At 60.1% G+C, this 15,811-nt stretch overlaps 2 protein-coding genes across 2 annotated transcripts in view; both read right to left on the bottom strand.

The window, feature by feature from the left end:
* GAREM2 (GRB2 associated regulator of MAPK1 subtype 2) lies at positions 1 to 7,343 on the bottom strand. The gene is made up of 6 exons (XM_075086351.1): positions 7,119 to 7,343; positions 5,050 to 5,191; positions 3,511 to 3,641; positions 2,070 to 3,185; positions 1,249 to 1,412; positions 1 to 1,108 (listed from the first exon to the last, which is right to left on the bottom strand). Exons 1-6 carry the CDS (start codon positions 7,236 to 7,238, stop codon positions 283 to 285), a joined length of 2,499 nt encoding a protein of 832 aa, XP_074942452.1. The 5' UTR covers positions 7,239 to 7,343; the 3' UTR covers positions 1 to 282.
* Positions 7,344 to 11,830: 4,487 nt separating this feature from the next.
* Positions 11,831 to 15,811, bottom strand: part of RAB10 (RAB10, member RAS oncogene family) — a 46,872-nt gene continuing 42,891 nt past the window's right edge. Inside the window, exons 4-6 of the mRNA XM_075086381.1 lie at positions 14,860 to 14,949; positions 14,248 to 14,349; positions 11,831 to 12,260 (exon numbers count right to left, since the gene is read on the bottom strand). Coding sequence (XP_074942482.1) covers positions 12,177 to 12,260; positions 14,248 to 14,349; positions 14,860 to 14,949 — 276 coding nt within the window. The 3' untranslated portion in view covers positions 11,831 to 12,176. The remainder of the gene's footprint in view (positions 12,261 to 14,247; positions 14,350 to 14,859; positions 14,950 to 15,811) is intronic.

Genomic DNA, 15,811 nt, shown 5'->3' with positions numbered 1-15,811 from the left:
TACATTTATTACGCTAATCCACAAGGATTAAGTTAAACCGGTCAATGCAAACTCCAGTATTTTCCAGCCCCTTTGGGCCAAAATTACCGTCCAGTGTTAAAACGGAAAGGAAGGGAGGGCTGGGCAATAGGGGTGAGCTGCCAGGGAGGAGGAAACCCCACGGCCGGTGGGGCAGAGGCACTGCCACCTCGGGGTGCTCCGGAGCGGGGGACAGGAGCAGGGAGAGCCATGTCTGTGGTGCAGATGGTTGGGGGACCCCCCCATGGTCCAGGGGGTCCCCGGCTAGATCTTGGGGCGCCAGCCCTTGATGAACTGCATGATCTTCTTCACCTGGAGCTTGGTGAGGCGGAAGTCATCGGCCAGGATCTCCTCGCTGAGCTGCACGAAGATGCTGCCGTCGATGCGCTCGCGGGCGAAGAAGCTGACCACGTCCTCGGAGAGGCCGATGAAGCGCAGGCACTTGGAGACCTCCTCCAGCGAGAGGGCCGAGAGGTCGGCGGGGGGCAGCCAGGGCGAACCGTCCCCGCTGGGACGGGGGGCGGCCGGCGGGGCCCCCCCATCGCCCCGCGCCACCGGTGGCACCTCGATGACGCCCTGCGCCAGGTAGACGCGGGTGACGCCGCCCTCGGCCCCGTGCAGGACGGCAGGCGAGAGCGGGGCCGCCCCACGGATGACGATGCTGTCCCCCTCGAAGCCCTTGGGTGGGCGAGGAGGGGGTGCCAGCTCCTCGACGGGGGCGAAGGGCTCTGGCGAGGAAGAGGAGGAGGGGGTGGCCGGGCCAGCAAAGGGGTTGAGCGCCCCGAAGGGGGCAAAGCGTTTTTGGGGATGCGGGGGCTTGAGGCGGGGGCAGCTGCGGTAGGGCTTCAGGGGGGGCTCAGCCCCCGGCAGCGGGGTCGAGCAGCCACTGCCCACCCCGGCGCCCGCCTCGGCGTAGGCCCAGGGGTCCGACCAGGAGGTGGGAGTGGGCTGGGCGGCGGGGGGCAGCACGGTGGGGGGCAGCTGGCGCCCGGGGGCCTCCCCGGCTTTGCAGTCGCCCCAGGTGCAGGGGTAGCAGTACAGGGAGTAGGCGTCGGGCGAGGGCGAGCCGCTGCCACTCCGGGGGACGGACCTGCGGGAGGAAGGGGAGCATCACCCCAGGGCTGTGTCCCCCCCGCTTAGCCCCGGGGCCATCCCACCCTGGGGTGCCAACCCACCACCCTGTCCCCACCGCAGCACCCCGACGCCCGCGGCCGCACTGGAGCCACTCACCCATCGTGGAGCCCCGAGGAGTAGTAGGAGAGGCTGGGGCTGGGCGAGGGAGCGGGTGTCAGCTTCGGGCAGTGCAGGGGTGCTGGGGGGCTGCAGGGCACCGGGGGGCGGCTGCCCCGGGGCGGCACAGGGGGCGCGTTCAGCAGCCGGCACTCCTCCTTCACCTGGAAGGGGGCGAGCGCCGTCAGGCCCCCAGTTGCGGCAGGGATCTGCCCCCAAGGACCCCCGCGGATGGAGGGGGGCCATCTGGGGGGGCTCGGGGGCAGGCAGCCCCCATCGAGCCACAAGGCTCAGGGTACCAATGGGGCGGGGAGGCCCCGGAGAACTGGGTACCCCATGGTGCAGGAGGCTCCAAAGATTTAGGTACCCTGTGGTAAAGGAGAGCCTGAAGGACACCACAAGACACAGTGTGGGGGAGCCCAGGGGATTTGGGTACCTCCATGGTGCTGGGAAGCCTGAGAGATTTGGGTACCCCATGATGCAGAGAGCCCTGGGGAACTGGGTAACCCATGAGACAAGGCTGTCCTGAGGATTTGGGTGACCGAACATAGCCAGGGAGGGACCCCGGAGCTGGTGGACAGGGGCTGCCAGCTCAGAGCCCCCCAGCACCGGGGAGGGTCGGGCTGGCCGTGCCGTGGGGCTGACATCACGGCCCGGGTCTGTGCACACCCTGCTGCCCAGGGTGCAGGGTCCGGCAGGCCCATGCCGGGGCTCGTCGTCCCGGCTACCCCGGCGCATCGTCCCTGGCCAGGGTAGCTAGCGGCAGGCGGGACCCCAGGGGTGTCACTCCCCATCCCTGGGGACAGGACCGCGGCTCTTACCGCCTCCGACTTGGGTGGCACAGGGGGTGGGGTGTCCCCACGGGGCTCGTCCCCAGGCACGCCGGGGCGGTGCGGGGAGCCCAGCGGGGTGACGGCCCCGAAGGAGACGAGGTCCTGCCGGCCGGCGCCGCTGCCGGGCTCGCAGCAGCCCTCCGGGCTGGAGTTGCTCCAGAGCTCCTCGTAGGGGATCTCCAGCGGCTCCTGAGTCCTGAACTCGGGCTCGGCCCAGTCGGGCATCATGTATTCCCGGTCGGGGTCAGGGAATTCGGGTAGCGGCGGGCGTGGGGTACCTCCCACGACACCCCGCGGTCCCTGGCAGCGGGCGGCAGGCTCCCGGGGGGCCCCCGTGCCGCAGGCGCAGAGGGAGAGGCGCTGGAGGGGCTGGCTGAGCTCCTCACGGGCGCAGGCAGGCAGGCAGAGCCGCAGGCGCCGGGGGCTGGCGCACTCCTCCGAGAAGTCCGGCTTGGCCTCCCGCACCGCCCGCGAGTACTCGTCGGGGTTGAATCGGTCGTGGCAGTACGCGGCGCTGTCCCGCAGCAGCTTCTCCAGCTGGGGGTCCCCGGCGAGCAGCCCCTCGGGCAGCTGGAAGCGGGGCATGTCGGTGAGCAGGAGGAAGTGGAAGGGGACCAGCTCGTCCCGGCGGAGGATGCAGCAGAGCACCACCGTCTTGGAGATGATGCTGACCAGCTTGTAGCAGTGACCCTCGCGGATGGCGTGCAGGTCGTAGGGGTTGCGCGCGGGGCGGCTGGGCACGGCCACGTTGACGGGCAGCCGCACCTTCTCGATGATGCTGCGGATGGTGTGCTCGCCCTCCTGCAGCCGCAGCTCGAGGGGGCTGCGGGTGCTGAAGCGGCCCTTGCACTGGAAGGGCAGGCTGAGGCTCTCGTTGGTGCGGTGGTTCATGCAGATCAGGCACGGCATCTTGCCCTTCACCTGCCTGGCCCCCGCCGCCGGCGCCGCCTTGCCCAGCTTCCGCAGGATGGTGTTGAAGCGTGACTTCTCCTTCACCGTCTTGGCGCAGAGGATCTCCGCTTGGCCCATCAGCGTCAGCTCGTCCCCCGCATGCAGCGTGAAGTTGTACACCTCGCTGTCCTCGCTGAACTCCCCCGACACCACCTGCCCCAGGACAGGCCCACCATAGGACCCGCTGCCCTGTCACCATCCCCTGAGGTCCCACCACCATCCCCTGACGTCCCACCACCACCTCTTGGTGTCCCACCACTATCTCCTGATGTCCCACTGTCCTCTTCTGATGTGCCACGACCATACCCTGCTGTCCCACCACCTACCCGCAATGTCCCCCCATCAACCCTTGACTGATGTCCAGCCACCATCCCTTGATGGCCCACTGTCCTCTCCTGGTGTCCCACCACCATCCCCTGCTGCCTCACCACCCCTCCCTGACATTCACCTGCTGTCCCACCACTGTCCCCATACCGACCTTCACGCTGAAGGTGATGGCCTCCATGACGAAGACGCGGTCTGGGAAGATGCTGGCCACCTCCTCCACGCTGTTGAAGTACTGCACGGGCTCGCGGATGTCCCGGTCCTGGTCCAGCAGCTTGAACTTCCCTGCGTGGGACAGCCCAGAGCCGCGGCAGGGATGTGAGCCCACCTCCAGCGCCCGGCTGCTGTCGCCCACCTCGGGGGGGGGGGGAGGGGGCAGCCACCCCAGATGCCTGGGGTCCCCATCACAATTTTCTTTGGGGGGAGAGGTGGGGGGGCACCTCTGTGGGTAGAGGGGTTCACATGGTGTGGCCAAGGGCTGCAAGGGGGCACCAGAGCACCCACACACACAGAGCATCAAGGGTGGGGGCTTTTGTGAGGCCCCCAAAGTGCTGCCACAGCACACCCCCCCCGGAGCTGCAGGAACACCCCAAAGCGGTCGCAGAGATGCCCCATGGATAGAGGAACCCTCCTGGAGCAGGGCCAGGGGAGCAGCCAGAATCGCAGGAAGCCCCGTTGCCCCCCCTGTGACCCCCCACGCCTCGGCCAGGAGAGCCACTGGGGAGGGGGAGCGGGGGGCTCAGCAGCAGGGGCTATGGCAGGAGCGGGGGGGGGGGCCACGGCGAGCTGCAGCCGATAGCAAAACTGCCGCCACTGGCATCGCCTTGGCGGGGACAGACCTGAGGGGAATATTAATCCCCCGGCGCAGCCGCGCCAGCCGGCTCTGCCGCTGCCAGCCCGGGGCCCAGCGGTGCTGGGGGCTGCGGCACCGGGGGTGCGGGAGTCGGTCGAGGCTGGAGCCACGGTGCCTGAGCCTGGGGCAGCCCCACGCACCGGCTGGGGCACGGCCGAGCCCCCCCAAAGCCGGTTAACACATTGCCCGGCCCTCCCCTCCTCGGCTCCCCCCTCGGGACGGGCGAGTAACCCCTCCCCCGCTCCACTTCCCATTATTTATTTATTAGCAGGACTCATTACCGACATGACGAGCACTTAGAGTGGCCATTAAGGCTCCTGCTACGGCGGCGGCAGCTCAGCACCTTCGTCTGCATCGCCAGCCCCAACCCCTATCCCCATCCCATCCCTGTCCCCAGCCCTCTCCTCATCCCCATCCCCTCTCCTCCCTGGCCCCATTCCTCTTCCATCCTCATCTTCTTCCTTATCCCAGCCCCAGCACCATCCCTCTCCTGTCCCCCTCTTCCTCCTTATCCCATCCCTGTCCCCATCCCATCCCTGTCCCCAGCCCTCTCCCATCCTCATCTTCCTCCTCAGCCCACCCCTGTCCCCATCCCATCCCCACCAAACCCCACCCCTGCCATCCCTCCCCCCCCCCCCCCGCAGCACCCCACCTTCGGGCTGGGCGCCGGCAGGGTGGGAGACGCAGAGAGCAGCCCCCGAACCAGTACATCTCCCTCCTCCCCCAGACTGGGCCATACTGGAGCACCCCCAGTTTGGCCGCCGGAGGCGGGGTGGGGGGGTGGGGTCCCAGCCCTCACGCCCCAGGGGACACTGACACCCTTGTCCCCATGGCCCCCACCTGGGTACTGGAGCGGGATGTCGATTTTGGGGCCGATGACGTAGTGTCCCTCCTCCAAGCTGTGGGCCGTCACCGTCGTCCACTGCCGGCACGAGTGGACCAGCAGCACGTCCTGGGCGCTCACCCCCCTCCACGCGCTCACCTGCCGGGGGACGGGGCTGTCACCATCCCCAGGACACCCCCCACCCGCCCCGGGGGTGGCCGGCCGGCCGCTGGACAGACGGATGGACGGACAGACAGACAGCCGGCGGGATGAGCAGGTGCCCGCTGCCAAGAGCCGCCAGTTGCCCAGGAAACAATTTCTTTGTCCCCCCTGAAAAGCTGCAGCCGCCACAAACAACAAGTTTATTGAGACGGGGCCGTCACGGGGGTCCCCGCTGCCACTGTACCCCATGGCCCCGGCACCCACCCCCAGCATGGCCCCCCTCCCCCAGCACCCACCCGACCCCCAGGAGCACCCGGCTGCGGAGGGGCTGGGTCGTGCTCTGGAGGGGAGCGCCGTGACCTGGGGTGGGGGCTCGCTGCGCTGGAGGGCCCCTGCACAGCCACGCCGGGGTCACCCTGTGCTGAGGCCTGTGCACCCCACGGAGCACCCCGCTCCCCTGCACACACACCCCCCCCAACCCCTGCACCCCCCCCCAATCCCCTGCACCCCCTGAACCCACCTGCTCCCCTGCACTCTCTGATCCCTTACACCCCCTGACCCCCAGCAACCCCTGTGCCCCTTGCACCCCCCCACCCTCCCCTGCACCCCCGATCCCCTGCACCCACTGATCCCCTTTGCCCCCTGCAACCCTTGACACCCTTGCACCCCGCCACAACCCCTGCTCCCCTGCACCCCCCCACATTGCCCCCCACTCCCCTCCACTCCCCCCGCACCCCTCTGATCCCCTGCTCCCCTCCAACCCCCCTGCACCCCTCTGATCCCCTGCTCCCCTCCAACCCCCCTGCACCCCTCTGATTCCCTGCTCCCCTGCACCCCTGCACACACACCCCCCACCCCCCTTCTGTACCCCCTGCACCCCACCCAGCCTGTGCGGGGGTGGGGTGTGTGTCACAGCCAGGACCCCCCCCCACGGAGAGGAGTCCTGGACCTGGGACAGCGGCTTGGTCCTGTCTCACCTGCGCCTCCAGCCTTCCTCCCTCCCTCCAGCTTCCTTCCTCTGTCCTCCTCATCACTCCAGCTCCCTCCCTTCTGATCTCTCTAGCCTTCCTTCCTCCTCTTCACTCCTCCAGCCTTCATTCCTCCTCCTCACTCCTCCAGTCTTCCCCTCTCCCTCCTCCTTGTCCCGTTAGCCTTCTTCCTTCCTCTTCCTCATCTGTCTAGCCTTCCTTCCTCTACTCTTTCTCCCTCCTCTCCATCCCTTCAGCCTTCATTCCTCCTCCTCACCTCTCCAGCCTTCCTCCCTCTCTGCTGGTCTCCCCCCAGCCTTCCTCCCTCTTCCTCCTCGTCTCCATCACTCCAGACTTCCTCCCTCCTCCTCCTCCTCGTCCCTCAATCCTTCTTCCCTCCCTCCTCCTCCTCCTCATCCCTCAATCCTTCTTCCCTCCCTCCTCCTCCTCCCCATCACTCCAGCCTCCCTCCCTCCCTCCTGCTTGTCCCTGCAGCCTCCCTCCCTCCTCCTCCTGGTACCCCGCAGCCTTCCTCCCTCCTCCTCCTCCTCATCCCTCCAGCCTTCAGCTCCCCTTGTGTACTTAACCCGTTCCTCCCTCCTCGTCCCCATAGCCTTCCTACCTCCCTCCTCCTCCTCCCTATTACTCCAGCCTCACTCCCTCCCTCCCGCTGGTCCCCCCAGCCTTCCTCCCTCCTCCTCGTCCCTCCATCCTTCCTCCCTCCTCCTCCTCCTCCTCGTCCCCATCACTCCAGCCTCCCTCCCTCCCTCCCTCCCGCTGGTCCCCCCAGCCTTCCTCCCTCCTCCTCGTCCCTCCATCCTTCCTCCCTCCTCCTCCTCCTCCTCGTCCCCATCACTCCAGCCTCCCTCCCTCCCTCCCTCCCGCTGGTCCCCCCGGCCTTCCTCCCTCCTCCTCCTCCCCCCACCCCTCCCTCCTCCCCCCGCCGCTCCCCCCGCCCGCTCACCCTGCCCCAGGCAGACGAGGGTGGGCAGCCGGCACTGGCTGACGATGGCGTCGAGGGGCAGCGCCGCGGGGCTCCAGCGGAGCCGGGCCAGCCCCGCCGCCAGCTTCTCCATCGCATCGCGGCTCAGGCCGGCCCCGGGCCGCGGGGGGGGGCGGCCGCCGCCGCCTCCATCGCCGCCGCCGGGCCGGGGCAGCGGCGGGGCCGGGGGCGGGGGGCGGCGGGGAGCGGGGCAGCGGGAGCCGCCCCCCGCCCGCCCCCGGCCCCTCCTGCCCGCCCGCCCCGACGGGCGGGGGGACCCCCCCTCTGCGGCGGGGGCGGGGGGAGGCGGCGGCGGGCGGGGGGACCCCTCTCCCGAGGGGACCCCCGAGGCGGGGGGGGTGCTCCCGGGGGTGCCCCGGGGAGGGGGGGCGGCCCCCGGGGGTGAGGGGGGGCTCCGCCTGCGGGAACTGCTGCGCGCCCGGTGGGACCGGGGGGCTCAGCCCCAACCGGCCCGGGTCCCTCCGGGGTACCGGGGGGCTCAGCTTCCTTCGGCCACCACGGGAAGGGGGCGAGGGGTGACCAGGAGCCCCCCCGCCCCGGACCCAGCGCAGCCCCGAGACACAAGTGGCCCCGACACACGGAGCAGGGACCCCCCCCCCCGGCAGCACCCCCAGGGAAAGCGGGGCAGGGGGGCTGCTACCGGAGCCCCCCGGCAGCGGGTGCTGGAGACCCCAACCCCTCCTCCAGGGCCCGACTCGGTACAGGATGGGGTCCTGGTGCGGGTTTGAGGGGATGGGGGGGACTCGAAGTGCCATTGGGGCAGCAGCGGGGCCCTGTGGGGCAAAGCCCAAACGTGTTGGGACACACAAAACCTTGCTGGAAGAAGCGGGGATGGGGATGGGGCAGGGACGGGGAAGGAGGAGGGATGGGGAGATGGGGATGGGCAGGGACGACACAGCAGCAGGACAAGGAAGGACTCAAGGCTCTGACGGGGATGACACCAACAAGTGGGATGCTGAGAGCTGCCGGACAGTGCCCGTGGGGGAAGGTCCCTGCTGGGTCCCCGAGCCCCCCCCCGGGACCCCCTTGCACAAACACGGCCGCGATGGCTGCGCAGAGATGCCTCGCCACCAGCCCCCGGGGCCCTGCCATGGTCCTCGAGGCCCCGGCTCTGAGCCAAGGTGGCTCAGCCGGCGATGAACGCTTCCCTCCCCAGGCACGGGGAGGATTTGGGATCGCTGAGCTGCTCCCCACGGCCTCGTCGCTCAGCAAGGGGGACCCCCGGGCTGCAGCCGCGGCCGTCACACACTCGCAGCCTCGGCGGCGGCTTTATTACCAACAACAGCACAAAGCCACCCTCTCCCGGCTCCCGGCACCATGGCAGCGGGAGGGAAGGAGAAGCACGTCTCCGCTCCGTCGTCCCACGCCACGCTGGACGGGGACAGACCCCTCGCTACGGGAGACCCCGGGGCACCCACTCCCCGTGAGAGCTTGCGGAGAGGGGGCTGGCAAGCGCGAATGGATCCTGCCCGGTGGGGAAGGACTTTGGCTCGGCTGTAAATACAGATGGCCGGAAAGGAAAGCGGGGATGAGCAAGAAAGGGCTGAAACGGCCGCTTAAATGTGTTCGCAAAGGTCCTCTCCAAGGAGCCGGGGACTCCTGGGGTGCTGCGGCCACGCACCCAAGGGCCGGGTGTACCCCCACCCATGGCAGTCCGCGTTTGGAGCGGGCGGACACCGGCAGCCTCGGACACCCCACGTCCTGCCCTTGAAAATGCTGAGAAGAGAGAAAGCACCAGCTCTACCCGCAGCCAAAGAGCCGCTTACGGGCAGAGACCCGCTTGCGCCTTCCAGGCTTCACGGGGCCGTGGAAGCGGGCAGAGCTGCCGGGTCGACGAGCAGCTACAGCCTGGGTGCAAAGCTTCCCTTCGGCCCCGAGCTCGGGGGGGTTCGGTCCCAGCCCCGGCGCCCACCTCCTCCGACCGGCAGCCGCCAGCGGGGCCGGAGCTCGGCCCTCTCCCCCCGGCACCGCGGGCAGGGCTCGGCGAGAGGGAATTTAACGGGGCCGAGGAAGTAACCAATGCAAGTTTATAAAAGCTTTTATTTGCTCTTGGTACGACCAAGAATGGGACAGTGATCTTTTATACAATTTGATACAGTAAGTGGTACAAAAGAATGTGTTTTAAATAAAAAGCCAGAGTGGAGTAGCAAAAATATTAAAAGATTACGTAAAAAATCGTAGGCATGGGAATTAATCCTAGACCTTAAGTTGATGCTGTTTTTCCACCGTCCGAGTCCGAGAGCACGAAGCGCCGCTCTTACCCCCGCCCCGCAGCGCCGGGGCACCGACAGAAAGCGGTAATGCCCTCGTAGGATGGATTCAACCTCGGGTTTTGGTTTATCACGACCAATTTAATCATTTACGTATTTTTGTTTGGTTGGTTTTTTGTTTTGTTTTGTTTTTGCCGTGACAAAAGGTAGCGCTGAGCCTTCCTCCGCTGGCCGGGTCGGCCAAAGCCTCCCGCCGGCGCCGGGCAAAGCTGCTTTCGCACCCTTTTTTAGGCTGGCCTTAGGCTTTATTCCACGCGCAGGGCTGGGGAGGGGGGTGTCTTCCAAGTAGAGGTTTCACAAGCAGTTAGTTCGCTAGCTAGCAGGAAGTTTAGATACCGGCAGAAATAAAGTTACTGCAAATTCCTCCAACATGATTATTATTAATTTTTTGTTTCCTTTTAGCATCTGCATCGACTCTTGTTGCTCACTCCTCCTCGGCTGGGCCTTGCGCTCCACAACACAAACCAAAGCCAAGCCACGCGGTTAAAATTCATGGTTTTCATAGGAACAGAAGTAGACCGTCTAGAAATATTTCAGTTTATTAACTTGGTAAGGAGAATACGCAACGGAGGCGGTAGCTAGTAGTACCAGCGAGTGGCCTGTCCTCTACCTGTTGGCTCGCAACGAACACAGCGTCTACAAAGGATCCCGAGGGATTTACACAGAGGGAGCCAAGCCCCTGGCAGCAAATAAAAAGCTCATGTTTAAAACAAGGATTATTTAGAAAAAAAAAAAAAAACAACCAAACAACCCCTTGATGTATAATTCTCCATTTTTTTTTTTTTTCCCTTTTTGATAACGTTAGAAAGTGCAGGTGTAACCAAAAGGTAGCCGTACTCTTATTTACAGCGCTGACCGGGCGGTTCACGCGCCCGCCGCGGGGCCCTGCCCGACCCCGACAGCCACTCGCCTGCGAAGGGTTAACACACACCGAGACAAAATGCCGAGATACGGAGGAAGAGAGAGACACCTCGGTCGCGTCACTACGGGGGAAGCCGCTCAAAACTAGACGTTAAGTGTTAGAACACCGCCGTTTCGTTAAAATTAAATCAGCGTTATTTACTACTTTAGTTATTTACCGGAGACAGTCCGGAAGGCGAGCGGGGCACAGGCGTGTCCAGCGCTAAAGGAGAAGGTGAGGCCCTGGGGGAGAAGCGTCTATTCAAAGTCTCGTTTCGTCCTTGGCTGGAGCAGCTCTTCTAGGCGGTGTTTTGAATGCGAGGCCCGAAGGGCTGCCTGGGCTGGGCAGGAGCGGCCGACGGAGCCAGCCCAGCCCCGGCAGTCCTTAACCCGCTGCCTTTGAGAAGCGAGGGAGGTGGCGGTGACAGCGCAGCCTGGCCCGGGGGGGCTCGGCGGCCCTGCCGGGGTCGCCCGCCGCCGCCTTCCCACAGCGGGAGAGGGGCAAGGCTGACCCACGCGCCAGCGACTCAGCTTTTAACACCGGAAAATGGAAAGTTTTCAGCGAGGTAATAAATTAAACTGCCAACTTTTTTTTTTTTTAATTCCTTTTTTTTTTTTTTTCCTTTTTTTTTTTCTTTAAATCTAGTCTCGCTCAGCCTTTTGCCAGGCTACCGAACAGCTTGTTGGAGCGGCTAACGGTAAGAGAGAACTTAAAAGTTCGCGTGAACTGCTGTCAGTTTGGGAATCGCATGTTCTATTCATACACATAAAGTAGACAACCACATCACCCTCCATAGAAAACTAGTGCATGCAAATAACTCTTCCATATCATAAAACCCAACGGCTATGCAGGAGGGGAGAGGAGATATACTAGTGGACTGACATCGCCTAGAGGGAAATTAGTAGGTATCTTCAACATTTTTACCTTGAAAGCTAAATCAGTGCTTTGTATTAAGTTTTTGGCGAACATACCACGTTGCCATCCTTTTAATTAACACGTCACACCATGAAGAAATGCAAATAAAAGCAGCATGCAGGCAAAAGGAAAGAGCTGCAAGTGGGGGGGGTGGGGGGGGGGGATGGCAGCAGGAACAGTTCCGAATGGCTAGATCACCAGAAAGGAGACACAGCAGATTAAATGTAGTTTGTGGTTTTTGTTTTTGTTTTTTTTTTTTTTTTTTTTGCACCACCCTTTGTCCTCGATGCATTACACCAACGGTTACAGAAAGCAATCACGGAAAGAGTTCAGTACTTTAAAATGGTCAAGTATGGATGGTATGTCTCCTGCACATGCTTCCACCAGAGATCAACAAAAACAACAAAAAAGAATGAAAACAAAAGTTCCTTTCCACATAAGGCACAGGACAAAATAAACCCCACTCACATACTCAAGGCGAAAATGAGTGTTTTCCTGGCTCTTTTGCTGATGCATCTAGAGAATACGGTGACTAAAGCACGTTATCCATGACAGAAGATTCCACTGTTGTACAAAATAAATTGTTAATTCTAACTTTTATTCTTATACAATTTGCGGAATAGAGTTGAGTATGATTGCTCTATGTTTTAATGTCAGGAGGAACGGGACTATAATACAACCAAAACGTAGTGGTAAGTTGAGCAGGTGCATGAAAAAAAAAAAGAAGAATGAAGTCACGGAGATGATTTTCCTATACACGTTGTCAAGAAAATTATAATAGGCAAGCTGTCCTAAAGAAGGGGAGGCGGGAGCTTGTTAAGATGAGGAACAAAACATTGGTTTAAGGTTAAAAACGGGCAGAGTGGTTTGTTTTGCAGCGAGAAAAAAGGGGCGGTGGATGCCGATTGGTGATAGAGGAGAAGGTTCAGCAACACTTGCTCTTCCAGCCTGTCACCCCACCTCCGCTGCTGATATCTACATTTTCACTGTTGGGCTCTTTTACAGGGGTCTGCAATGAAACAAGTGGGAAAAAAAAAAAAAGGCGTTAGATGACTCTTAGACATTCTGAAATCAAGCGTTCGGAGCCGAAGAGATAGCGGCGTACAAAGGCTTAATCACCAAATAATATTATGAATAAATTATGGACAAAAGGCTCCACAGAAACGTAGGGAACCCTCCTGCCCTTGCCAGCAGAAGTAGGGAAAACCAGTTCTGGGTCGGTTTGTTATGTTTTAAATAAACAAGAACTGGGAAAAAACCCCCGAATCTTTTGGACTTGGACCACCCCAAAGTAAACTAAAACTGTCGTCTAGATCCCGCTCTTAGAGCGGACACTGGGACTTTGGTGGAGTAAGTAAATGAGAGCGTACGGCTCAGTTAAATTATGTGAACTAATGACCTTAAAAAACCACAGAGTAATTTATGGATAAAGAGGGGTTGTTCAAAAGCATCTGCCTTCCAGTTAACCAGGACGCCAGCTTCCGAGGCAGCGGACAAAGCGGGCTCGCCTGCGTCACGGCATGTAAACTCGGTTAGACCAAAGCAAAAAAATCAAAGTGCGGTGGTTTTGATCAGATGCTAACAGCTACTTCCTAAACATCTGTTTAGAAACGAACCTAAACATTCACGATAATACTGCAGTTTCGTCTCTCTGTTCCTTTTATTATCCTCTTTGGCCCAGCCTTGCAAAAGCAACCCGTCCCGTTCTTCAGATGAATACACCGAGGCCAAAAAATAAAAATTTAAAGGTCAAAAGGGTCGGTACGGCTGGCCAGCCTGACCTCCCGCTCGCCAAAGGCCATCCCCTTTGTTTTCCAAACAATTTTTCCAACAAATTTTCACCCCGTTTCTCACATAAAGCTTGTCAAAGCCCGATTAGGAAACAACTCGGCACCACCACGGCGAGCCAGACGTCGTCGGGCAGATGTGTATTTCAAAGGGTGGTGAAAAGATTCGTCACCGACCGTGCGCTCAATTTCTGAGCGACTGACTGGGATGACATTACGGCGCTCAGGCAGGAGAGTGGCGGGGGACGGGGCCGAAGGCAGCCTCACTACGGGGCCGGCCCTACCGCTAAGCCGGAGCACAGAAAAACCATGTAGGGTCATTTGTTTAGGAGCAAAAGCACACGTGCTAGAGCCAGCCAAGCCCACGTTTCTTGAGCTCCACAGGTTTCAGCACTGCACAACCTGATCGGAAGCAGGAACGTGCTAGCACAGGGGTCACTGGGGGAATCAAGTCCTGGGCTATGGGAGTACATCAGCTAACTGGGACCAGCCCCGGAGCCACCCACGCACCCAGCCCAGCTCAATCCCGCAGCAAAGTGGCGGCTCCTGTGGGAAGCCGATGCATTTTCTACTGATGAAAGATACCGGGGATACAAGCGCAGCAGCACCCTGTAGCGCTGGGCATACAAAGAGCTGGGTACAGGCCACGGAAAAGACCTTTACGGTACGCCGCACGCTTCAGGAAGGGGAGCCAACCATCGGGATGAACCGGTGATCCACCTTCCTCCCTCAGCTGCGACAAAACCGCCCAGTAAAACCTCCAGCGAGATGCAGAGGCTGAGAGGGCTGGGACACAAGGTAGGACGTGGCAGAGCTTTCATCTGCTCCATCAGCCACATCTAAACTCTTTGCAACAGATTTTAGACATCGTGGCGTACTGATGGAGACGGTGGCAGGGAAAGGACAATTCTCTTCCGTGCCAGCTGAAACGTTTTAACTCCAAGCATGTGTACGACACAGGCATGAGCTTAAGGGCCAAACAACTACGAGTTTACGTTCCTTGGCTCTTTGATATATGCAACTCCCTCTACATCAAACAAGCTTTAGAAGCTTCAGATGTACAATACCCCTCCTCCAGGGACTTGTTTGTCGTAGCACGCCGAAGCCAAAAGCTGCAACAGTTCAGGTAAACATCAAAAGCAACAGGAGCTGAAATCTTAGGATTACTTTTTTTTTTTTTTTTCCCAAACGAATCCTGGAAGCACCTACCTTTCGAAGAATGTCTTCTGCTAATGTGAGGAATGCCTTCTCAATGTTTATATTTGCTTTTGCACTAGTTTCGAAAAACCTAATACCGTGCTCCCTAGCAATCTAAACCAAAAAAGAAAGAAGGTGGTTAGCGTTACGGTAGTTACTCACGCGGCATTAGCGTGCGTGATTAGCGGCATTTATAAGCATGTAATATTCTTTCAGCCGTAGCAGGCATCAGAAGTACTAGCGAGGCGAGGCGTCACAAAAGATTTGGAACTTAACGATTCAGAAACAGCAATTAAAGTGTATTAAATCACAAGTCAATGTCTGAACAGAAGACGACAGATCCCCTAGAAGCCTGTCACACGGTAAGTAACTTAACAAAGGATGCCTGAAAATTTTTAGTTCTCAAGGAAAGCAGAAACTGCAGCTGAACTCATTCCACTCTCGGCAGTTGTTGCCAACGCAGCTTCCGAGAAAACACTCCCATGCCTTGCAAACCGTTAGCAAGCGCAGCGCCTTGTTCATTCCCTGGCACGTCCCGTCGCGGCACCTCGACCACCCAGAGACGGCAGGAGCTTTGGCACGGATTTGCTTAGGTCAGCAAGGAGGTTTCCATCCAGCACTTACCTGTTCGCCTTTTGCTTTAGGGACAACTCTTTTGTCTTCCATGTCACACTTGTTTCCTAACAGCATCCTCTCCACATCTTCGTTGGCATGCTAAAACGAGACAAGAGGCAGGTTTACACGTCTCCCCCAACAAGCAGTAAATAACTGCTTCACTTTTGTATTTCCAGGCTGTCTGAAGTCCAGGCTAACGTTCAGAGGTCTTGGCGTCCTGCGTTTCCCTGAGTCACAACAACGACCGCTAGAAGTCATTCCTCAGCCAGTGCCTGAACTGAACTGTTCATATAACCTGGAAGTGGAATGAAACCACAGCTACAGGTGTGACATGGCTCTGTCACCACCCAATGCCAATTATTATCCCCCTTCCTTTTTATTTCTGTAGTTTAAGTGTGAAGATTTCCTTTCGGAAAAGGATCTGCAGCCCAGATCCTTCTAGTTAATGACACCAGCCTACCAGATCTTCGCTAAGTTTGCATTCAGTGATGTGGGAAGAGAATCAGCTTCCTGCCTGGCACTTGGAGGCGTCGGCTTTTGTGTGTGCTAGACAAGCGCGTGTACAGATACGACGCTACAGAACATTACAGGACAAGAAGAACCCCGTCTCTACAGCTGCCGACAACCAGGCTTCAGGCACAGGAATGGCTCCAGCTGACGCTACTACTCTTTTGGTGTTTAAAGGGTCCTTTGCATAGTTTTCTTGTAGACGGGTACGTCTCCTTACCAATTGCAGCTAAGCTTTTAGCCACCACAAAGCCAAATGACCAGGAATTTAGTAAAAACCCCTTTTGCCTGTCATTTTGTTTTTAGAGGAGTTACCAAGTTAACTAACAGAGGGAAATTACAGCTCTCTAGCATCATGTCACGATCATCAGAGCAAGACTTCATGTCACCTTTGTGCTTCAGCTCGATCTGCTAAGCACTTCACACAGAAGGTGAGAAACTCATGCGGTGGAAT

Source organism: Phalacrocorax aristotelis, chromosome 3 (genome assembly GCF_949628215.1).
Source record: "Phalacrocorax aristotelis chromosome 3, bGulAri2.1, whole genome shotgun sequence".
Lineage (NCBI taxonomy): Eukaryota > Metazoa > Chordata > Aves > Suliformes > Phalacrocoracidae > Phalacrocorax > Phalacrocorax aristotelis.
The sequence above is the reverse complement of the archived record's forward strand: the minus strand, read 5'-3'. Positions and strand labels throughout refer to the sequence as shown.